Genomic DNA, 25697 nt, shown 5'->3' with positions numbered 1-25697 from the left:
ATTATAAAGAGAGAATTAACAGCTTAGTAAAAGAGACACAAAAACTTTTAAAGAAAACTATATATTAAAAACCAGAATTGGCACAAAAATTCACTGAAACAAAAATAAAAAGTAGAATAGTCCTATTGTGCTATAAGAAATGATGAACAGGTGGACTTCAGAAAAACCTGGAAAGACTTGTATGCACTGAAGTGAGTGAAGTGAGCAGAAGCAGGAGAACATTGTACACAGTAACAGCCACATTGTGCTATGACTAAGATTGATGGATTTAGCCCTTCTCAGCAATGCAAGGATCTAAGACATCTCCAAAGGTCCCATGATGGAAAATGCTATCAACATCCAGAGAAAGAACTGTGGAGTCTGAATGCAGATCAAGCATACTATTTGCTCTTTTTTTCCTTCTGTTTTGTTTTATTTCTTATTTCTTGTGGTTCCTGCTATTGGTTCTAATTCTTCCTTACAACATGACTAATGTGAAAATATGTTTAATAGGAATGTATATGTAGAGTCTATATCAGATTGTGCACTGTCTTGGGAAGGAAGGTGGGGAGGGAGGGGGAGAAAAATGTAAAACTCAAGCTTGTGGAATTGATTGTTGAAAACTAAAAATAAATTAATAATAATAATAATAAAAGAATTTTAAAAAAGTAGAATATGCCAAATGTCAAAGGAGGTACAAAAATTCACTTGATGAAAAGAACTCCTTAAAAAGCAGAATTGGCCAAATGGAAAAAGAGGTACAAAAGCTAGCTGAAAAAAAATAATTCTTTAAAAATAAAATTGGGCTAGTAGAAGCTAATGATTCCATGGGACATCAAGAAACAAACTTAAAAGAATGAAAAAATAGAAGAAAATGTGAAATATCTCATCAGAAAAACAATTTACCTGAAAAATAGATCCCGGGGAAATAATTTAAGAATTATTGGAATCCCTGAAAACTGTAATAAAAAAAAATCACCTAGACATCCTATTTCAAGAATTTATAAAGGAAAACTGCACCAACATCTTAGATCCAGAGGGTAAAGTAGAAATTGAAAGAATTAATCACCACCTGAAAGAGATCCCAACATTAAAACTCCCAGGAATATTATAGCCAAATTTCAGAGCTCCCAGATCAAGGAGAAACTATTGCAAGCAGTCAGAAAGAAACAATTCAAATATCATCAAGCCAAACTCAAGATCACACAAGCTTTAACAGCTTCTACATTAAAGAAGCAGAAGGCTTGGAATATGATATTCCAGCAGGCAAAGGAGCTAGGATTACAATGAAGAATAACCTACCCAGCAAAACTGAGTATAATCCTTGTGGTAGAAAATGGGCATTTAACAAAATAGAGGACTTTCAAGCATTCCTGATGAAAAGACCAGAGCTTAATAGAAAATGTGATATTTAAACACAAGACTCAAGAAGCATAAAAAGGCAAAGATGAAAGAGTAATCATAAGAGACTCAATAAACTGTTTACATTTCTTTATGGAAAGATGATACATGTAACTCCTAAAAAAAATTTTATTCTTAGGGCAGTTAGAAGGAGTCTACCCAGAGAGAGCATGAGTGTGAGTCAATTATGTTGGAATGAAGTCTTTAAAAATAAATAAATAAATTGGTGAGAAAGAGGGGTGGACTGGGAGAAGGAAAAGGAAGAGGTGAATTAGGGAAAATTTTCTCTCATAAAAGAAGAGTGCAAGGTAGAACTTTCACGTGGAAGAGAAGGTTGGGGGTGGGATGACAATCAATGCTTTAACTTTACTCATGGAACTGGCTCAAAGAGAAAAAATACATACACACATTCAGTTGAGTATAAAATCTATCTTACCCAATAGGGAAATAGGAAGGGAAGTGGTAAGAGATATGGGGGTGGGAGGAAGAATGATAAAAGGGAGAGCAGATTAAGGGAAGCATTGGTTAGAAACAAGACAGACTTCAGAGGAGGGCCAGGATAAAAAGAGAGAAGGATAAACAGAAGTAAGCAGGATGGAAGGAAATGCACAGTTAGGAATCTTAACTGTAAATGTGAAGCAGACAGCAGAATGGATTAGAAACCTGAATCCAACAATATGTTGTTAATAAGAGACATACTTGAAACAGAAAGACACACAGAGAGTCAAAATAAGGAACTTGAGCAAAATCTGTTACACTTCTGCTAAAGTAAAAATGGCAGAGGGTAGCAATCATGATCTCAGACAAAGCAAAAGTAAAATAGACCTAATTAAAAGAGATAATCAGGGAAACTACATTTTGCTAAAAAGTACAGTTGTGGTCTAGGGGTTCTGAAATTCAAGGGCAGAAGATATGGGCTCTGCTTTGAAAGAATTTGAGTACAACCTTCTTTCAGTAAGAGACAGGGTTTATTAAAACATCACTTGAGGTGGGTGAGATTTTAAGAATCTGAGCGATTTATGACACTTGTATTGGCAAGTAGGCCAGACTCTTAAAGAATCTGAGCATTTTAATGGGGGGGCAAGATGGACCTTATATGCAGAAAGACTGTGGGAAGATCTGGATGTGATCAAGGAGTGGTCCAATAGAGTGGGAGGTAACAGAGAAGGGTCTAGATGGGATTAAGGAGTAGTGAATAGCCTGGGGTGGGGCCAAGTGCAGACTATCAGGGCCATAATGAAAGGACAGTTAAAAGGATTATACTGGGATGGACCAGGTGCCTCAGGCAAATGCTAGAGACTTGGTTCAGGGGCTTTGGGATCCTTTTAGGGATCCCATCCCCCATCAATACCACAGAAAATGAAATAATATCAAAAAATTTTACACCAATTTCTCTGATAAAGGCCTCATTTCTCCAATATGTAGGAAATTAAGTCAGATTTATAAAAACAAGAGCCATTCCCCAATTTATAAATGGTCAAAGGATATAACAAGCAATTTTTGAAAAAAATCAAAGCTATCTATGGCCCTATGAAAAAATGCTTTAAATCACTATTGATTAGAGAATACAAATTAAAACAACTCTAAGGTACTACCTCACATCTATCAGAAATGATAAATGCTGGAGGGGATAAGAGACATTAATATTGTACTATTATATTAATAACTAATTAATTAACTTGTGATCTATCCTTTTCCTTTCATTTTTGTTAAAATCTAATTCCTAAAAAGGTCAGTCAGCCTCTGAAGGGCATGACTGAGTGAAGAGATCTGCTCCTAACCTCATGCTAGTTAGTTGGGTGGGACACCAGCCAACTAGAGACCTAATTTGAATGAACCTTTGCCTGGGGGAAGAACACCATGTCCTTGGTTCCCTCCACTAGAGTTTAGGGCAATCCAGCTCAAGAAAGAGAAAACTAACCAGAGAGGTCCAGATGGAGATAGCTTCCCCTGCTCAGACGCCTTGAGGCTACTGAATCTCATGATCAAACCACATTCTCAGCAGGAAAAGGTGAAGACTTTTAGCCCACCTCCCCATTAAATGTCTACAATCCAGGGTTAATTTTCATTAGTCAGAAGAGTTCCCTTTCAGAAAGGATTGAAGGCATTTCAGGGTATCTGACTTAGATATCTATGACAAAGATTTGACATTCAAGATATATTGAATTTTATAAGACCCAAAAGTCTTTTTCTAGTAGACAAGCGGGCAATGAATATGAACCAAAAGTTCTCAAATGAAGAATTGTAAACTTTTCTCAACCATATGAAGGAATGTTTTATATCACCAATAAGAAAAGAAATAAAAATCATAAATAGCCCTAAGGTTTACCTTATACCCAGCAAATTGTCAAAGATGACAAAAGATGGAGGGGCTGTGAAAAGACAGACACACTGATTCACTGTTGATGAATCTGAGAATATGAACAACCATTCTGGAAAACAATTTGGAGTTATGTAAATAAAGTAGTTGAAATGTCCATATCCTTTTATCTAGAAATTCCACTGTTAGGCCTGTGCTCCAAGGAAGACACCGGCAAAGAGAAAGGCTCCATATACAACAAACTATTTATAGTAGTACTTTTTGTTTTAGCAATAGCTCAAAATAGGGGTGGGTAGGTGATGCAGTGGATGGAGCACTGGCCCTGGAGTCAGGAGAACCTGAGTTCAAATCTGACCTCAGGCACTTGACACTTCCTGGCTGTGTGACCCTGGGCAAGTCACTTAAACCTGATTGCCTCACCAAAATAAAATAAGAAAAATAACTAGAAACAAAGATGATATCTATTGATTGGGGATGGGATAAATGAATTTTGGAACATGAAAATAATGAAATTTACCATGCTATAAGAAATTATGAGAATAATTATGAGTTGCTTGAAGGCAGGGATTATTTTTGCCTTTCTCTTCATTCTCAGCACTTAGCACAGTGCCTGGAACTGAATAGGCATTTAATAAATGCTGGTTGATGTGACTTGAAAGCCTCACAGCAAAGTGAACAGAGACAAGAAATAATATACTCAATGACTAAAACAATTTAAATGGAAATAATCACCACAAAACAGTAAAAATGAATGTTGCAAAACTACACAAAACAAAGTTAGGCCCAAAGAAGAACTATGAGGAGACATCTCCCCCGCCCTCCCCTCTACTCCTTTGCAGAGATGAGGAAAAAGGCTGATGGATATAAACTATAAAAATGGAAAATATATTTTTGAGGTATTGACCTTTTTGTCAAAATCTTGCTGAAATTTTCTTCTCTTCCTTATTTTCTCTCTTTTAAAAAAATTATCATACTGGGAGGAGGGAGAGAAAGGGATGGATAGGGAAATCTAGACAACATAAAAGCAAAAGATCAAAAATCTATTTATAAAAGAAGAAAAACAGAATACATTGAGCAAAACTTTTGGGAATTTTCATCTAGAAGAAATGATGAGGAAAATGTATAGGAGGAAGATTTAAATACTTATTTTCTATCATAACATGAAAGATACAAGAAGAATGTTACTTAAAATACACACAATAGGGAGAGGTCTTACCTAAGCAAATAGGTGGAGTCGACCACTTTCCTTGCACACACTGTGATTTTTGAGATCCGTTCAACAAGTAATATATATTGCATCGGTATTCCACTGAGGACCCTGTTACATAGCTTGGCAATAATTCATTAACAATAGTCCCATGTTCAATCTCAGGTGGTGGTTTACAGTTTTCATTGTTTTCTAAGAAAAAAAGTTAATTGTTGAAATAAGATAACATGCATTCATAAATGCATAATCTCCCATGTTTATTTTTTATATCAATATATTCAGAGCACAATCATTTGTTGTGCTGCATAGAGAACAGGTCTTGAAATCAGGAATACCTAGGCAGATTTTGTATTACTACTAAAAAAAAAAATACGTATTTAAATAGCTAACATTTCAATGAATACTTCACTATTTCATTCAAGGCAACTCAACAGCCCTTTATTAAGTCACTATGATATGCAAGGTGCTATGCTAGATTTTGCCATAAACAGAAAAATAGGAAAAATGGTCCTCATTCACAAAACTTATGAGATTCACACATGTGAATTTCTGATCATGGAGATTGCTATTGAAAAACCTTGGATAGCCCTGCTCTAAGGGTCTCTCCAGTTAAAACTTGTTTCAATGAGGACAGACATCAATCACATAGATCACAAGAACATTTCTAGTCAAATGTTTCTCTTCCAGACTATTATTTCCTGCTGTTCTTAAAACACAGTATTACTTCTAGTCTCAGCATAACTTCAACAGAGGTGTCCCAAGCATAAGAGATGCCAGGGCAGGTAATTTATTCATAACTAACTCAATCAGTATATGCTTGCTAGAGGTACATAAATTTACTAAATCAGAAGGCATATGGCTGATCTAATCAGCCATACCATTTATCCTAAATATAGAATACTTACCAATGCATTTGGGAGGTGGAGTCCATTTTCCATTTTTACAAATTATCTCATCAGATCCCTTAAGATGGTAGCCATTTTCACAAGTATATGTCACTTTATCTCCATTGTAATAGATCTTAGAAAAGATGTTTGCTGTGCCATTCATGATGGCAGGTGGCTCCTCACATGGTATTTTCTCCTTTATTTCTGAAAAAAAAATCACCACAAATAAAAGAGAAAAGACCGTTTATATTTACGTGACAGATTTTACTGGCCGAACATTGACTCATATATTACTAACCAATGCACTTTGGAGGTGTCGTCCATTTCCCATTTTCACAGCGTATTTCTTCTGATCCTTCAATCTGAAAGTTAAGCTCACATTCTACGTGAATAACTTTTCCATGCCAGAAGGTATTGGGATGAGTTTGCATTTTGGCATTTGGAGGCAGTGGTGGTGGAGAACATCTATTTCTTCTTTCTTGAGAAAAGAAACTTGTACATTTAGTTATATAAGACTTGGTATGAAAAAAAAAGAGCTCTAGTTCTAGTATCAGAATTGGGTCCTACTGCTCGCTGCTACATTTACTAGTTGTGGGACCCCAGTAAAGTCATACTTAACCTCTCCAACTCTCAGTTTCCTCATATAAAAAATGGGGATGATTCTTGCACTGGCTACTTCAAAGTAATTGTGAGGAAAGTAGTTTAAAAGTTAATTCTGTTAGTATAGGAGACAGACTTAAAGATGTACTTAATTCCTGACAAGACCAATAGAAAAGAATGGAACTGGAGAAAGAGAAGCCGTAGGAAGCCACTTGGATCTGGGAGAGTAGATCCAAAGCTGACACAAAGCCACAATCCCCGGCAGCTAGGTGGTGCAGTGGATAGAGGTGTGGGCTTGGAGTCAGGAGGACCTAAGTTCAAACGCAGCCTTAACACTTGACACTTACTAGCTGTGTGACCCTGGGCAAGTCACTTAACCCTGATTGCCTCTCCAAAAAGCAAAAAAAAAAAAAAAAAAAAAAAAAAAAAGCCACAATCCAGGACTCTTGCAGGGAGGCTTCTTAAGGCATGAGGTGTGGTGTTTGGGGAAGTTTTGTTACTGAAACCTCTAAAACTACATTATTGCCCCAAGGCAATGATCTGAGATCTTTCTCTCCTTGATTCTGATTCTCCTTTTTAGGAGCTAAGGCATGAGAAAAGCATGTTTATCTTTCTTTGTCTTAACTGTTAACTTTGTCTTTGTAAACAGCTAATTATTGGTATCTGATTATTGAGATATACTTGCTGAAAATAAAGTTGGTAAGAGGCAACTGAAAAGGTATTATCTTCCAGAGGACATTAAAATAGACCTAACAAGAAGACGTTTTGCCAGAACACTCTCTTTGACTGAAGGCTTAGAGCTGAGAAAAAAAAAAGAAAAAGATAAAGAGAATTATCTTTTGTTACTATTTCCCTGAGTGGAAGTAGAGTTTTTTTACCAGGAAATCCATCTGGGTAATGACTCAAAATTAGGGTGAGGGGCAAATAGGAGGGGTTGAAAAACCTTGAACATCACACCATCCCTTAACACTACTACATTTTTGTGTATATACACCAAGACAAATATGTGTATGCACATGTATATATGTGTGATTATATATACACGTGTGTTTTATGTGCAGTTGTGTATGTGTTTGTGGTCTCTGCCCTCATGGAACTTACATTCCAAAAGGGGATCCCCCTTTTGTTTTGTTGTTTATAAAATAAAACCTTTTGCTTTTGTATGTGGCTAACAGTGCCTAGCACATAGTAGAGATTGACAAATCCTTGCTTGCTTAATATACAAATGTGAGCTATCATTATTATGAGCTAATAGTGGATAGAGGAATGGCTTTGGAGAAAAAGCTATGATTAGATCCCACCTCTTATACAAAATGGTATTGTTTGCCTGAATAAGTCACCTAATTTTTCAGTGTACCCAAAAATTTTCTAGAAGAAAATTATCACTTTTGGTAGCCGGATGAGGCCTATGGAATCCTCATAATGATATTTTTAAATGCATAAAATTTGTTTAAAAAGGAAATAAATCAAAATGATTTTAAAACAAATTCATGGGCCCCAGATTAAAAACCCGTGCTAAAAAATAAGTTAATGAACAGTTGAAGATCTGCATAGACAGAGCAATTGACAAAGTTTCCTACACCAACAAAACCATATGTTAAGACCAAAAAAAAAATTCTTACTGTTGTTGATTTTTAGGGGTACTAGGACACCAAAATAGTGACACGTGGGTCCTGTCTGAATGAATTGGACCCAAGCCTTCTTTCAGCTAAAGGCAAGGTTTTTTAGAACATCAATGAGGGAAGGGGGAAGATTCCTAGTTAGTCTGCACTATTGGCTAGGTTTTAAGAATCTGAGCCCCTTAATGGAGGCCAAGATGGATCTTATATGCAAAAAGACTGTGGGAGGGATCTAGGAGTAACCAAGTAGTCTGGGGTGACTGGGAGAAGAGGTCTAGGGAAGATCTTGATGAGAGTGGCCAGTAGGCTGGGGCAACTGGGAGGTTACAGAGAAGGACCTGGAACCAGGGACCTGGACCATGAGGCCAAGGGAGACTGTGGTCTAGATAGGATCAAGGGTGGGGGTCTAGGGTGGGAACAGGTGTAGACAATGAAAGGGCAGTTAATTAACTGGGAAGGGTCGATGCCTCAGGCAAATGCCAGAGATTTGATCAAGTGGGAAAATTCAAGGAGAGTTTAGGGGAAAGTTGGGGGGGGGGGGGGTTTCCAGGGCCTATACCCCCATCACTATTATGCATTTCTTACTATGCTACATAACAGGCAAGACCACTGGTTTGGACAGGTAGAACTGATGGGGTTGGATCTGGACCCCAGAAAGGAAAAACCCTGGACTTTCCCACAAGGCCAAATCTCTGGCAGTCACCTGAGGCTATAATCCCATCAACTGGTCCAATCTCCCAATTCTGTGTTACCCTTAACCTAGCCTAGCCCTCCATTGTCTTACCTCCCCGCCCCAGCCACTTCCCACCCTTAATCCTAGCTAGGCTCTATTCTCCCTTGGCCACATGGTCCAGGTCCCTGGCATTCTATTACCTCACTGTCCCAGCAAACTACTTGGCCACTCCTAGATCCCTCCCACAATCTTTCTGTATATAAGGTCCATCTTGTCTCCATTAAGATGCTCAGATTCTTATAATCTAGCCGATAGCTCACATTCTTACAACATAATCAACAGCTCACAGGTGTTCAGATTCCTTCAGAGTCTGGCTAATATGGTGGATCTTTAATAAACTTTATCTTTGGCTAAAAAAAGGCTTGGGTCAAGTTCTTTCAGGCAAGACCAGCGAGTCGTGATCTTGGGGTCCCAGCACCCCTAAATCTCTAGACCTCATCGAACAAACTTTAAGTGAGTCTATATTACAATAATAAACTATGTATTTGGGAGACAACAAAGTGACTAAATTACTAGGGCATAAATACTTTTTGCCATCAGAATATAATACAAATTTTTCATCTTAATCAGGAATATAAAATAAATAATTAAAATATTTATACAGTCTAATGCAATCTTCTTCAAAGTTAAAAACAAAGACTAGATTTCAACTTTTCAATGATGATTAAGGTTAAATTAATATTTGTAGGATAAGTACAATATTAATTAGATATATATGAAAGCAAAAGAGATTTCTACTCCTGCAGAATTAAATTTTTATGTGAAAATTATAACCCTTTGTTACATAATCCTAGAAGTTCCATAACTTGGGCCCGCGTCCTACAGTTACATAAGTAGTTCCAGGGCAGAAATGACTGAAAGAATTGAAAGTTTAGTCTGGAAAGAGGAAAGTTAAGGGAGAAAAAAGAGCTGTCTTCAAATATTGGAAAAAATACAATGTAAAATAAGCCTACAACTTATTCTTTGAGGCTTTAGGGGGAGGATCAAAGGATGGAAGATCAAGACAGATGAATTTAATATTCAATATAAGAAGGATTTTTTATACAATTAGAACTGACAATGAAATGGGCTACTTTGTGGTCAAGCTACATCTGAACTGAGCACCACAGTTTAGGAAGGATCATCAGCATGGTGAAGGACTTTGAATTCATGATTAAATTAGAGAGGACTCAAGAGGGACATAAAAACTGTCTTTGAGTATTTGAAGAGATGCCACATGGAGAAGGGACTTGCTCTATTTAATCCCAGAATGCAGAACCTAAAGCAAAGGATAAAAGTTGCCAAGAGGTAAATTTCAGTTTGGTGTCAGGAAAAAAATTCCCAACAATTTGAATTATCCAAAAGAGGAGGGGTCTGCCCCCTCCTCCCTCAAAAATTACTAGGTTTTATTTTAAAATATAATAAATAAGTAGTTCCTTGTTTGTGGATTTTGTAACTGACTGCCTGATGACCCAATTTATCAGTAGTCAACACGTTGAGGTTTAGAGTTGGGAGAGCTGGTTCAGGTGTGAAAGAATTCACTTAGACCTTCTCTGTAACCATTGGGAACTTTATTATCACAAAAGCAGCAGACTAGCTCTGGAAAAAGGACTAGCAACTTAAAGAGAGTCAGAAGCTTGTCATGTAAGAACAGGATGAGGAAGATTGCTGCTTACAAGATCATTTTAGAAGTTTTTGTGGGAGTTAAAGATTAGAGACAGATAAAGGAATGATTTTATGACATAGGATGAAGGAGACAGGGAATTCTTTATGGTTTAAAGATTTAAGGACAGAGCATGAGGGTACAGGTTAAAAATTAAAGGACAGAAGGAACATGGGATAAGGGATACAAAAGTAATTGTTTTGATACAGGTTCAAGATAAGGGGGAAAGGACTTTAGGATGCCTTTCAGGTTACAGCTGGGGTTTCACAAAGTACTGGAAAAGCAACATTAATGTTCTCTTAATCCTTAGGGCACCGTATGTCTTCTGCATCAACCAAGAGGTTCTTTTAAGTAAAGTTTGATTATCTTAGTTGAAATAATTAATATGGAAGGCTTTTTCTTTGTAGGTTTAGATGCCCTGAAACCAAACACAGCTAACGCACTGCTGGAAGAGATGGTATTAGTTGTTCAGAACGGCTTGGTAACTAATTCATTCAATTCAAAGAGGATATACTAGGGACTTGCTAAGTGTAGACCACTGTGCTGTCTTGTAGAAAATAGAATATTAAGTACATGGCCTTTGATTCCATGAAGCTTGCTGTCTAGCATGGTGTTAATCTTATTATGAGTTTATTTGTTTGTTTTTTGACAGTTTCTTGGGATCAAAGATTTATCATCATGCATGCTATCAGTAGATACTTATTCAAGGATTACTACATAAGGATTACTATAGATGATATTCCTAGATAGCCTTCTCAACCTAATATTAACCAGAACAAAGCCAGGTTAACTTTTAAAAGTGGAGGAAATTGGGCTCATTATAGGTGTTACAGTCACAAAATGACCAGACGTTTAGAGGGAAATGGGGGGGGAGGGTTGAAGGGAGGGTGACCATAATTTTAGAGCTGGGTGAAGTGAATAGCATCCACTGATGGTGTAATGAGGCTTTTTTCCTGAAGAAAGTAGAGCTTGATTGGCTGGGCAGAGGAGGGGAGAGAAGAAGAAAGAATATCTTTTTTCTCCAGCCTCATTAAATTCTGGTGCAAAGACAGATCATTGAAAGGAACCAAGAAAAAATAGAGAGAACTTCTATGCAGATGTCTCTGTATAATTATAAACTGACCCATCCTGTTTCCAATGGTCCATGTGACTGGTGATGCCCTGAACAGGTTAAGAAACTTTCTCTCATGAATTTGAGCACACTTTACTGATTCCTATTTTACTCCTCTTTTGGGAAAACATAGGGGTCAAAGTAAGACACGATTTCTTGGAAACTGTCAGTTTTTGGAGACTCAAAAACATAGCATCACCTCATAAAGACAACTACTACATTTAACCATAACCATGGTTTAGGAACAAAATCATTTGAAAATAGTAATTCTGGTGTTCTACACAGTAATAAAAATGTCTAGTACTCTTGAGGTGAAAGACTAAATATTGCTTCAACACTTAGTTTGTCTCCAAGTTGAGATCTTGATTTATACTTTCTTACAGTCATAAGGGTTCGATATTTCAAGATTCTATCCAAAATTTAGAAAGGCAACATGGATATAGAGCTGGGCTCAGAGTTGGGAAGACCTGAATTCAAATCTTGTTTCCAACACAGTATTGACTTTGTGATCCTAGGCAAGTCACTTAAACTGTGAGAGTCCCAGGCAACTAGGATGACAAATTGCCGATAGTGGTCCATATTGATAGAGAAAGATTCTCATTAGGAGCTCCCTGCACTAATGAAATCACAGGTCTGGCATATAAATATGAATATATGTGCATATATATGTTTATGTCTATATAGTTACTATCTAGATTATATATGATATCTATAAAGTTATTATGTATCGCACATGTCTGTTTGGAAACATCTATACTTTTATGTGACTAAATCAAGATTTAGAGATTATTAAGAATTTATTTCAGAGTTGTGAAAGCTGCTAGGGACTCAAACTGATAGAGGAATTATATTTTAGTGTTTATAAGAATGACGTTAAAAACAAAATTACCTTCACACACTGGGGGCTCTGGGTACCATCCAAAATGATAGCACTGAATTAAATCTGAACCACTGAGATAGTAATTTCTAAGGCAGGAAAACTGAACTACATCTCCCTCTTCATAGGTTTTCTTCATGGGATTAAAGTGTCCATTTTCTACTACTCTTAAAGGAGAGCAGGTTAATTCTGAAAACAATGAATGAAAACATCAAGAAGTTAATGTCTGCAGCAAAGAAAATTTGCTTAATGTTTGTACATGTAATTGTTCAGATATTGTTTTCCCCATTAGACTGTGAGTTCCTTGAGAGCAGAGATGGTTTTTTGCCTTTATTTGTATCACCAGCTCTTAGCATTATGCCTGATACATACTAGGCACTTAATAAATGTTTACTGGCTGACTATTTCAATAAGACAAGGCAATAATTACTCAGGTATTTAAAATCATAAAAATGTATGAAACTTGATTGTGTTTAAAAATTCATATACTAAAGTTGGCAAACTAGGTTCCTTAATGTAATTTTAAAAATAGGATTTAAAGGTGCTCCCCCCAACTGCATTGGAATTTTTGATAGCCATATCTTTTCACTATAGCTAAAAACAAAGTCTATGAAACCTAGAGTATATCAATAAAATAGATTATATCAAATGAAATAGAACTAAAGGAACTTTTTTTTTTAATGGAAGGAAATTATTTTCAAAGTCACCACCTACTGGTACATTTTGGAGTAAGAGACCACCCATATAGATGACATTCTGCTTCTTCAGATATCTTTCCCCCGGTAGTGAAGTATCCATCATCACATGTATAGCGCAGTTTCTCTTTTACTCTGAAGACCTTCTGGCTTGTGGAGTAATTCCCATGATATAACTCAGGGGCCAGGCAAGTTTCTAATAAAAATTTTCCCCAAAAAAATTCATATTCAGGTCACTTACTGAAAAAAAAAAAAAACCTATAACACACACACACACACACACACACACACACATACATAGACCTTCAAATGTATCAACATTTTTATTGTAGAATACTAAGAAACCTCAAAGTCCAGGATCACTAAATATAGAATAATAATACTTGGCGAGGCTAAGCTTGGAAATACTTCAAAGCACTTAAAATAAATCTTCAACATCCACTTTCCTCTCTTTCTTCACTCTTCCACTCTACTCTTTTGCTCATGGTGCTCCTTTCTACTGCCCAAAGTCCCCTCCATCTTTTTTCCTGTTCCTTCATCTTGTTCTTGTTGTTGTTCATCCTTTGTTTTCTTTTTTTTTTTTCAGCTAGGCAATGGGGTTAAGTGACTTGCCCAGGGTCACACAGCTAGTAAGTGTCAAGTGTCTGAGACCAGATTTGAACTCGGGTCCTCTTGACTCCAGAGCCAGTGCTCTATGTACTGTGCCACCTAGCTGCCCCTACATCCTTTGTTTTCAAAGAAGACTGATGACATTGCTGGGTAACGTCTTGACTTACATGTGAATTGGATTTAAGTGAGGCAAAGTTGCAAAAAGTCATCAGCCTCACTCTCTCGTCCAGAGTCATCAAAGTCCAATAGCAAGACAAAATTCAAAATGGTCAGTGACCAGGAATGCAGTAGATAACCTTGATCTTCAATGTCTGACCAAGCTCTAAGGACTATCACCTCTAGCATGAGCCTTTTTCAGGGGTGCTCATACACCTTTGGTGTCCACCTGTTACCCAATCTTTACCTGTGGCTCCAAAAAGCCACATAGACCATACTAGTCTCTTCCCAAAGTGTACCATATCCTAAACATATTTTTCTTTTCTCTCCCTTCCGTCCCAATTGAGACTCAATATAATTTTTTAAAAATCATTGGACCTGTAATCAAAGGCTCTGGGTTCAAATCTTAGCTCTGCTATTGATATTATTGTTCAAATACATCCTCCATATTCACTTCATTTTTCATCCCAATAAACTTAAAATTAATCATTTATAAGTCCATTTGGATTGAAAAAAAAGGTGCTCTCTTTTAAACTGCAAATTTGTTTGGGAAGGTTAGGGGCTATCAAACATTCACACATAAATGTAAATTGCTGCCCTCCTAATCTCTAAAAGTATAGGATAGTGAGATTGAGATTTTAAGAGGGCCATAGAATCCAAGGTCAACTCCCACATGTTACATAGATCATACAAGTAGTAAGAAGAAAAGCCAGGATTCAAACCCAGATATTACAACTTCAAGTTCAGTGTTTTTTTCTACCATATCATGCTGTCAGAGAAACAGAGAGATTAAAATATTTACCCAAGGTCAAAAACTTAAATGATCCCAAAAGTCGTAATTCCTTAATCTCTGTGTGTTTTCAACTGAACACCTGCCTCTTCAACAAAAGTTTTCATAATATGCCTTATATGGTTATAGTCTCAGGGGAAGAGTATACAGCAACTTTGAACACACACACACACACACACACACACACAGCCATTCCAAAAAAAAGTACCACAAAGGTGCTTATCTAGAAATATTGGAAGCAATTCAGAGATGCATACCAAGTTCCTTGTTACAGCTTGGTTGAGAAGACCATCCCTTGGCAAGACATTGTAGTACTTCTTCATCCTTTCCTCCAGTAGTTTTATATCCTAAAGCACATGTGTAATGCAGAGTTTCTTGAATTTTGTATAACATCTTCTGGTCAGAAAAGAAGCCATTATGCAAGACTGGTTTCTTACATTTTTCTGTAGTTAAAAAAAAAAATTCTACCTCAGTTTTAATAATGCAATTAAGCTCTTTTGCACTTAAATGGTGAATTTAAACAAGTGGAGGAAGTTATACTGAATTTGAATTTCATTCTTTTAGACTTCTTAGGTTTAAATTAAACTTTGAAAAATTCTATATTGTAAGAAATTAAAATATCTTTTCTAACAAAGGAAAAAAATAACCTATTGAATGCTTTTCAAAACCAATTGGACATGCAAAAATATTTTTAATTTGTAAATTTTGCATTTCCTATCTCTATATTTACAAATTCCACTTCCTTCTGCCATGTCACTGAAGATAAGTAAAGCATCTGCCCTTAGCAAATATAGATAAGCTTTATATAATATTGTCCTAAGATATCAGAGTATCAGAAAGAAGTATATCCTAGCTACCCCCCCCCCAAAAAAATCTCTTCCACAAAGATCTAGAAAATGCACCAGAACAAATTCTGATTGAGGAATCTAAGAAAAAGTCATAATGAGTGATTTTTCCAGCCCAGGTCAGATTAGGGAGACAGATACAGAGGTTGGTAGATGCTGAGGACAGGCTCTGACCAGGAGTGCATGGCTGGTGGAGCATTTCAGTGGCCAAAGACTTGAAAGAGAGCCAAGACTAGGCACCAGGGCAAGAAAGACTAAGGCAGGAAGATATCAGGGGGGAGAGCAGGGAAGGGTCACTAAAATAGTGCAGGTGCAGAACAGGTGCCTTCTGGCAGCCCTGTCATCTACTACTCAGTTCTGAATTGGACTGGGGAGGCGGGAGGGCAAAGGGAACCTGCACATAGGGGTGCTGAGGGGATTAGTTGCAGTATGTGATCCTGGCTGTGAACTGAACAAAGAACAAGTTCAGAAAGAAAAAGTGGTTCCATGGTTCTGATCCCAGGAGTGGAGAAGAGACTCCATTCTAGCCTGCAACCCAAGCTGAAGCCTACAGTGGAATAACTATGGCGAAAGTCTCAGAATAAAGGGGAGTCTGCAGGGCAGAGCCAAGATGGTGGAGAGAAACCAGGAAGTTGCCTGAGCTATCCCCAGTTTCTCTCAGAAATAATGTTAAATCAAGCCTCTGAAACAATTCTGGAGTGACAGAACTCACAAAAAGATGGAGCGAAACCATTTTCCAGCTCAAGATAACTTAGAAGGACTTCAGGAAAGGTCTGTCTCACTTGGGTAAAAAGAGAGCATAGCCCAGTGCAGGTGGTGCTGGGGCAAGCCATAGGGAGGCTATTAGCCACAGCAAAGATCAGCAACCAAGAGGCCCCATGGCCCTGGCTTAACAGGCCAGTGACACAGCAGGCCAGAAAAGGGAAGTGACAAATGTTGGAGAAGATGTGGGAAAATTAGGACACTAACACACGGTGGAGTTGTGAACTGATTCAGCCATTCTGGAGAACAATTTGGAACTATGTTCGAAAGGTGATCAAACTGTGCTTACCTTTTGGTCCCACAATACCATTACTAGGTCTGTATCCCAAAGAGGTCATACAAGAGGAAAGGACCTACATGTACAAAAATATTTACAGCAGCTCTTTTTGTGGTGGCAAAGAATTGGAAATTGAGGGTATGCCCATCAATTGGGGAATGGCTAAACAAGTTGTGGTATATGAATGTAATGGAATATTATTGTGCTATAAGAAATGATGAGCAGGCAGATTTCAGAAAAACCTAGAAAAACTTACTTGGGCTGATACTGAGCAGAACCAGGAGAACATTGTACTAACAGCAACATTATGCTATGATCAGCTTTGATAGACTTAGGTTTTCTCAGCAATATAATAATCTAATTCCAAAAGACTCATGATGGAAAATGCTATCCACATCCAGAGAAAGAACTATGCAGTCTGAATTTTCTTTCTCTTTTTTTTCTTGTGGTTTTCCCCTTTTGTTCTGATTCTTCTTTCAGAACATGATTAATTTGGAAATATGTTTAAAATGATTGTACATATATAGCCTATATGTCTTGGGGAGAGGGAAGGTGAGAGAGGGAGGGAGAAAAAAAATTGGAACTCAAAATTTTATGAAAGTGAATGTTGAAAACTATCTTCACATGTAATAGGGAAAAAAATAAAATACTATTAAGTGGAAACAAAAGAAAAAGAAGTATACAGAGATCAGCATTAGCATAAAGTCTAAAGTTAAGAAGGAGTCTGGAAAAACAAGAAAACACAAAAAGAATTGCACCATAAAGACATGACAGGAAAGCTGTAGACACATACCCAGAAGAAGAGAATAACATAAAAACACGTACAAGCAAAATTTCGAAGGAAAATGCAACTTGCACACAAGTCCAACCAGAATTCTCAGAATAGTAAAAGCAAGACTTTTTAAAAGAGTTTTAAGAGTTTTAAAAGAGTTTTAAAATGATTTTAAAAACCTAATGAGGTCAGTAGAGGAAACAATGGAAAAAGAGTACAGAACTAGGCAACTTTACCCATGAAAATAACTCCCTGAAAATTAGTATCAACCAAATAGAAGTTAATGACTCTGTGAGACTTCAAGAAATATTAAAAACAAATTTAAAAGACAGAAAAAAATATGAAGTATTGCATAGCAAAAACACACCTGGAAAACAAGATCAAGGAGAGATAATTTAAGAATCACTGAAGGAGCAGCAAGGTGGCATAATGGTTAGAGAATCAGCCTTGGAGTCAGGAGGACCTGAGTCAAATCCAGCCTCAGACACTTACTAGCTGTGTGACCTTGGGCAAGTCACTTAATCCTAATTGCTTCAAAAAAAGGAAAGAAGAAGAATCACTGGATTATCTGAAAGCCATGACCCAAAAAGGAGTCTGAATATCATAATTCAAAAAAGCTGCCCAGATCTCAGAAGACCAGAGGGAAAAGTAGAAATTAAATCATCCACTGGTCACATACCAAAAGAAACCCATAAATGAAAGCTTTCAGAAAAATTATAGCCAAAATTCAGAGTTTCCACACCAAAAAAAAAAAATACTGCAAGAAGCCAGAAAGAAAGAATTTAAGTACCAAGGAGCCACAATCAAGGTCATGAATGACTTAGCAACCACTACTTCAAAAGAGCAGAGAGCTTGGAATATGATTCCAGAAGGCAAAAGACCTAGGCTTACGGACAAAAATACCTTAACCAACAAAACAGTATTAATACTATGAGGGATAGGGAGGTGGATTTCTAATGAAAAAGAGCACTTCTAAGCATACTTGATTTTTAAAAAAAAAGGCCAACTTTGGGTAGAAATTTTGACATTCAAACACAAGATTCAAGAGAAACGTTAAAATGGTAATTATAAGCGAGCAGATATGGGGCTCAAGGTTATTACTTTACATTCTTATATGGGAAGATGGTACATGTATCCCCTCAGAATTATCATTATCAGTGGTCACAGAGGGAGTCCAATTAGAGAGAAGACCAAAGACTGATAATGTTTTGATAATTATAAAAAGAATGGAAAGGTAGTGGAAGAAGAATACACTGGGAGGGTGGTGAAGGGAGAGGAGGAATGGGGAAAGTTATTTCACATAAATGAGGTATGCAAGTAGAAGTGTATATAAGAAGGAAGTTGTAGGGAATGCAGACAAAATTTGAACCTCTCTGGCAAAGAATTGGAAATTCAGGGGATGCCCATCAGTTGGGGAATGGCTGAACAAGTTGTAGTATATGAATGTAATGGAATACTATTGCACCATAAAAAATGATGAGTAGGCAGACTTCAGAAAAACCCAGAAAGGCTTGAATGAACTGATGTTGAGTGAAATGAGCAGAACCAGGAGAACATCGCACACAGTAGCAGTCACAATGTACAATGACTAACTTTGATAGACTCATCTTTTAGCAATGCAAGGATCCAAGACAACTTCAAAGGACTCATGATGGAAAATGCTGTCCACATACAGAAAAAGAACTATGGAGTCTGAATGCAGATCAAAGCATATTGGTTGCTTTCTCCCTTTTTTTTTTTTTTTTGGTTTCTTCTTTCTCATGGTTTCTCTCATTGGTTCTAATTCTTCTTTACAACATGACTAATGTGAAAATAGATTCAATATGAATGTATGTGTAGAGCCTATATCAAATTGCACATCTTGGGGTAGGTGGAGGAAAGAGATAGGGAGAAAATTTGGAACTCAAAATCTTATGGAAGTGAATGCTGAAAACTAAAAATAAATTAATTAATTAAAAAAAAACTTGATCTTCTCTCTCATCTAACTGGTCAAAGGAATGAAGAATACATATATAGACGCACACAATTGGATTCAGAAATACATTTCAGCCAACAGAGATAAAGAAGCAAAAAGTATTAAGGGAAAGGGGAAGGGTGAAGTAAGAGGGATGGCAGATTAAAGAAGAGATTAGTCAGAACAACTTAAACTCTTTAAGAGAGAGCAGGAAATAAAGAAAAGGAACAACATAAGAGAATGAGATGGATGGTAACTCACAATTAACAATTATAACTGTGAATGTGAATTGGATATACTCATCCATAAAACAGAAGAGAATAGCAGAATGGACTATAAATCAGAATCTAACTTTTTCTTTTTTTTTTTTTAGGCAATTGGGGTTAAGTGACTTGCCCAGGGTCACACAGCTATTACGTATCAAGTGTTTGGTCTGAGGCCAGATTTGAACTCAGGTCCTCCTGACTCCAGGGTCAGTGCTAACTATGTATTTTATAAGAAACATCCTTGCAACAGAAATATACATGGAATTAAGATAAGGGGCTAGAACAGAATCTGTTATGCTTCAGCTAAAGGAAAAAAAAATCAGTACTAGCAAGTATGACCTAAGCAAAGCAACAGCAAAAATAGACCTAATTAAAAGAGAAAAACAGGGAAGCTATATTTTCCTGAAAGGTACCATGGATAATAAATTAACATCAATACTAAACACTTATGCAACAAATGGCATAGCATCTAAATTCTTAAAGGAAAAATTAAAATAGTTATAAGAAGAAATAGACTGTAAAACTATAATAGCAGAGTACCTTAATTTATCCCTCTCACTCTTAGGTGAATCTTAACCCCCCAAAATAAATAAATAAAGGAAGGAACTGAATAGAACTTTAAAAAAAATATATGATAGTCCTCTGGAGAATACTAAATGGGAATAGAAAGAAATATATCTATTTCTAAGCTGTGTATTGTACCTTCACAAAAATTTACTCTGTATTATGGCATAAAAAACTTGACAGACAAATGAAGAAAAGTAAAACTACTAAATGTATTTTTTTTACCAAATACAACAAAAAATTATATTCAACAAAGACCCTTTGAAGCAAAGATTAAAAACTAATTAGAAACTAAATAACTTAATCCTAAAGAATGGTTATGTGAAAGAACAAATCATAGAAACAATCAATAATTTCATTAAAGATGATAGAAACAAAAAAAACACACTTAAACTTTTGGGATGCAAAGAAAGTAGTGTTTAGGGGTAAATTTATATCTCTAAACATTTTTATTAATAGACTAAAGAAAAGGCAAATCAATGAATTGGCCATGCAACTAAAAAAAATCCTAGAAAACCATCAGATTAAAATTCCACAATTAAAAACTTAATGAAACTGATACCAAAATGAAATTAAGATAAGGGAAAAGGGAGGGGTGAAGTAAGAGGGATGGTAGATTAAAGAAGGGATTAGTTAGAACAAATTAAACTCTTAAAGAGAGAACAGGAAATAAAGAAAAGGAACAACAAAACTAGCTGAAGCTGTTGCTTTGCTTAGGTCATATTTGCTAGTACTGATTTTTTTTTTCTTTAGCTGAAGCATAACAGATTCTGTTCTAGCCCCTTATCTTAATTATATCCAAATCTTTGTCACAAATTTCTCTGATAAATATCTCAATTTTGAAAGATATAGGGAACTCACTCAAATTAATGAGATTAAGAGCCATTCCCCAACTGATAAATTGTCAAGGGATATAAATAGGTAGTTTTTGGAGGAAGATATCTAAACTATCAATAACCATTATACGTTTTGTGACAAGTCCTCAGACTTGCTTTATGACTATTGGTTATTTTCTAGAGGGGAAATTCTGGTATGGAAACTCTTTCCACCAATACAGAGGTCAACCCCTACAACTCATCTTTGACTTACTGGATAAATCCTAAAGAGTTGCTTGAGAGCACCTAGAGAGTAAATGATACTCATTGTCACACAGGTATGTGTCAGAGGAAGTATTTGAAGCTAGCTCTTCCTAATTCTAAGCCTAGCACTTTATTCCCTGTGTTACATGTATTTTTTTTAAATTAAGCAATTCACAAGGTTTTATTTTGTACCTGACATGTTCAAATTAATTGCATTCACAATCAAAGACATTTCACTGGGAAATGTGAGTGGACTTACTGAAACACTCTGGCTCTGGGGACCATCCTTCTGATGTACATGTAGTTATATCTTCTTGTTTCCCAGTCTTGGTTGTATATCCAGCCAAGCAAGAAAATGAAAGTTTTTTGTTTAGGTCCATTGGAAAATAATGATTTTTAAAAATATAGTAATATGGAGCAATCCTTCCATGTTCAATATCAGGCATATCACAGGATTTATCTAAAAAAAAAAGTGGAGGTGGGGGACAGATATTTTATTTTTATATTGTTGAAAGTTTTTTTATTATCTAAAAAAAAGTGGAGGTGGAGGAGAGATATTTTATTTTTAATCAGCAAAAATGCACCTTTCTTTCTCCAATTCCATCCCATCCCCACCCTCTGCCCAATTGAGAATGAAAGAAAAACAAAAGCCTTTTACAAATATTTGCAATTAACCAAAACAAATTTCAACATTGGTCATGACTAAATAATACATTCTAATATGGAGACATATATATGTCTCTACTCTGAACCCTACCATCATCTGGAGTAATAGAGAAAGTTTAATTAGACAGAAAGTCTGAGAATCATTCTGTTATATCTTAATGATCTTAATAACCCTGAAGGCTTCAGACTGGTCTGAAACTAAGACACTCTGCTCCTGGGGTCTAAACCACATACTGCTATAAGATTATGAATCTCCTTGCACAATACCCTCTACCACTTTTTATTCTTGAACACCCTCACCCCTTCACCTCTGAGGGCATATCTCTTCTGATTCTGGCCTATATCTATGACTCAGGACTTGGTAGTGAGTGAAAAAGCTGCCAGTTGGCATCTGTTCCAGTACCCAACATGAGACAGGCGCTGTATGGATCTAGGACCTGCTCTTGTCCTATTGCCTACCCTCTCTCTTCACTGGTGTGCACTGCAGGTTCCTGGACACATCCCTTCCTTAGTGTCCACAGACTTCTCTGTCTGATTCCCTGTGTTGACCTAGATTAGAAAAATGATTGTCTGTGAATTTTCTGGAATTTCCCCCATCAGGATTTGGTTTGTTGCATTTTCTAAATCATTTGGAGGATTTCAGAAGGAGAGGTGTGGGAGAACTGAAATTTTGGGAAAATTTTAGTGATGTAAAAAAAAACCCCAAAAGATAATAAAAACTTAGTTAAGATAAAAAAAAAGAACACAAAATATGCCCCCCCCCAAAAAAAAAACCCAAACAAACAAAATACTGCAAAAACAGGAAAACAGCTAGGCAAAAATTAGGTTCAGACCAACATATTACTGCATATTTCACAACAAATTGCAAATGAATAACTGACTTAAATATTTAAAGATTTTGTCATAAAAAAATTAGAAGGGAAGGAGATTATATATCTTTCACAGCTCTGTGTAAGGGTAAATTTTTATTTTATTTTATTCATTTTTACTTTTCAATATTCATTTTTATAAGATTATAAGTTCCAAATTTTCCCCCTCCCTCCCTTTACCCCTTCCCATGACAACATGCAATCTTATATAGGCTATACTTGTACAATCATATTAAACATATTTCCACATTAGTCATATTGTGAAAGAAAAATCAGAAAAAGGGTGAATTTTTTTTAACAAAACAAGAAGGAATGGAAGCAATTACAGATAATAATACAGATAATTTTGATTACATGAAATTGAAAAACTTTAGCATGAACAAAGAACAGTAGTTGACTGGGAAAAAAAAAACCTTTGTATCAAATATCTCTGATAAGAATTTTATATCCAAGACATGCAAACAACTAATACAAAAATATAAGACCAAAAGTTATTCCCCTATAGATAAGGAATTTAGGTCTATCTTGATCATAATGAATGTTTTGGGGATATATTGCTATGGTCCTTTTTTGCCAGGATTTTATTTAAAAATTTTAATCAATATTCATTAATAATATTGATCTATAGTTCTTTCTCTCTTTTCTCTACCCTTCCCTGGTTTATGTAGTAGGATTATATTTGTCTTATAAGCAAGAGTTTGGTAGAATTTTTTTTCTCAATTTCTGAGAGAATTTTGTCTCTGTAAGGAAAAAAAAGTGCTTCAGGAGACTGGAAATGACAGCTGCTAAAAGAAACTGGCACTCAGAAGGGTTTGTGGTGATTGTAAACCCAGGAATGAGATGGTGAGACTAATAATAAAGAGAATCATCATGGGGAAGTTAAATGATAGAATTGGATTGTATGAATTGGTACACAGGGTAATTTCTGCCATATAACTCTATCTAGAGTTCCTCTCTCATAAATTGATACTTCCAAGAGTGAAGAACAACAGAAAAAAAGGGGGGGAGGGAAGAAAGGGCAAGATACATAAAAGTAATAATATAGAAATTGGTTCCAAGAGGTAGCTCCAGTACTTACTAATTGTGTTATCTCAGTCAAGTCACTTGAACCTTAATAGCATGTTTCTTCTTTTGTAGAATGAGGATAATAATAATACTAGCAATACTATCTTCTTGGGTTGTCATGAGGCTAGGTGAGTTTAAAATTTCTATTCTTCTGAACTTTTTTGTAATATAAATCTCTGTGTGATATGACACTAGAATACAAGGTAAAAATACTGAAATCTCTAAAATGACATTTGGAAACAAGAATAGATTCAACTTTATATGATATTGTCAACTACTTCAATGTCTGATCTTTTTATTATTCCTAATTTTGAATAGATTTTTTTTAAATGAGGTAATCTTTTGTAAAGAAAAATTACCTTTTTCATCCAAGGAAAAATTTATGTTAAAAAGCAGGGAAAATAATATTTATGGAAAACACAATAATGTTTTTCAGAAGGCAAAATGACAATAAAAGCACATAAACATATAGGTTAGATGATACTTTAGATTTATATTTAAAAGGGTATAATTTTACCTTCTGCAAAGACTTCTTCTGAAAAAATCAGTATCATGGTAAAAGCCAATCCTTTTAGCTTCATCTTCAATGGTTTAATAAAGCCATGAGCTACGCTGAACGTACCATGAAGTTTTCCTTAGTGAATACATGTAGCATTTCTCTGGAAAAAAGTTAATCATTTACAAAGGTTGTCTATGTCTCTTTTTAAACACAGGTTACATATTTCATTTAAATCATTTAACAAATAACTTTGGCAGCCTTAAAAAGAAGGGAAAAAATTAACATCCTAAATTTGAGTAAAAACTAAGTCCATAGAGTAAAGTCCACTGGTGCTACCAATTTCTCTTACTATTATTAAGCAATTTGGCATTTGGACAAAGGACTAATGACTATAAAAATGTTTCTAAGAAGGTCTGGATAGTTGACTTTTTCTTCAGGTCTATTATTGGAGAGTGGGAGGTCTTACAGATGTAAAAAGGGTTGAGTTGGAGAGGAGAAAGAAAAGATTGCTTTCCTGAGGTACCTTGGCAAGAGCTAGAAGGAGGTGGGATAGTTAAAGAGTATTTGTGTATAATGCATGGCAAAAATTTGCCTAAGGTAGAATTAACTGAGCTGCGAATAATGAAAGATAAAAACTAAGAAAGAGCTATGAAAAGAGGTGATGGGAAAGAGACATTTTAGGAGGTAGGTCCATAAGTGAGCAACAGGTAATGTCATAATCCTGGGACAGCTTGGTTATTAGACAAGCAAAGGCCATGAAAGGAGCAACCTACCAGAGAACTGTGAAGGGGACAATTCACTTAAAAAAAAAAGATTAAAAAGTAAGTCTGACTTAAGCAAGCAGTAGAACAATAAAAACACATGCTTGAATGAGATGAACAAAATAAAGCCTACAAATGTTCATTAGATGCCAATTAACCTCTTTTAAAAGTAAAAATTAGAGACAATCTGAGGGTAGACTTTGGGATCATGAAAATCTGGGTTCAAGTCTTGCCTCAAATGTACATTGGCCATGTAACTATGTGAAAGTTATTTAACTTCTCAATACCTCCAAGTATTTTTCTAAGCCAATAAAGTATAGAAAGTTGGTGATTTGCACTATTGAAAAAAATTTCCTCATTGGAAATTCCCTAACTGATGAAATCAATGGTCTGAACAATAAAAAAAAACAACAAAACAAAACTAAGAATTTATGTAAAGTGGTTCCGCTGTGGGTGGTTATAATTCTCTATGGAAATGTGAAAATACAGTTTAAATGTATTTGTAAGAACTATATAATTTAATATATTACACATACGTACACATATTAAATTGAGCTAAAAAATATAGTGTACAGAGTCATGATGACATCTAGTGGTAATTTCGATTAGTTACAGTCAACAATCAGAACACCTCTGCCAAGTTACTTTTAAAAAAAAAATTCATTTTAAACAAAACGAATTATAGAAAATTA

General features: G+C 35.8%; 1 protein-coding gene across 5 annotated transcripts in view; it reads right to left on the bottom strand.

Moving 5' to 3' along the window:
• The window catches only part of F13B (coagulation factor XIII B chain), a 36276-nt gene extending 11937 nt beyond the window's left edge, over nucleotides 1-24339 (bottom strand). For 3 of the 5 annotated variants that reach the window (XM_027843380.1, XM_027843381.1, XM_027843379.1), the window contains exons 1-8: nucleotides 24263-24339; nucleotides 21405-21605; nucleotides 14884-15069; nucleotides 13091-13267; nucleotides 12389-12565; nucleotides 6093-6272; nucleotides 5813-5998; nucleotides 4917-5099 (exon numbers count right to left, since the gene is read on the bottom strand). In XM_027843380.1, the coding sequence (XP_027699181.1) occupies nucleotides 4917-5099; nucleotides 5813-5998; nucleotides 6093-6272; nucleotides 12389-12565; nucleotides 13091-13267; nucleotides 14884-15069; nucleotides 21405-21605; nucleotides 24263-24326 (1354 nt within the window). In that variant the 5' untranslated portion in view covers nucleotides 24327-24339. The remainder of the gene's footprint in view (nucleotides 1-4916; nucleotides 5100-5812; nucleotides 5999-6092; nucleotides 6273-12388; nucleotides 12566-13090; nucleotides 13268-14883; nucleotides 15070-21404; nucleotides 21606-24262) is intronic. The other 2 variants (XM_027843383.1, XM_027843384.1) reach the window with 2 other exon arrangements.
• Between the last annotated feature and the right edge of the window lie 1358 nt (nucleotides 24340-25697).

This window comes from Vombatus ursinus, unplaced genomic scaffold (genome assembly GCF_900497805.2).
Source record: "Vombatus ursinus unplaced genomic scaffold, bare-nosed wombat genome assembly UNPS02014909.1, whole genome shotgun sequence".
Lineage (NCBI taxonomy): Eukaryota > Metazoa > Chordata > Mammalia > Diprotodontia > Vombatidae > Vombatus > Vombatus ursinus.
Note: the sequence above shows the minus strand (reverse complement) of the source record. Positions and strands in the feature narration are given on the sequence as shown.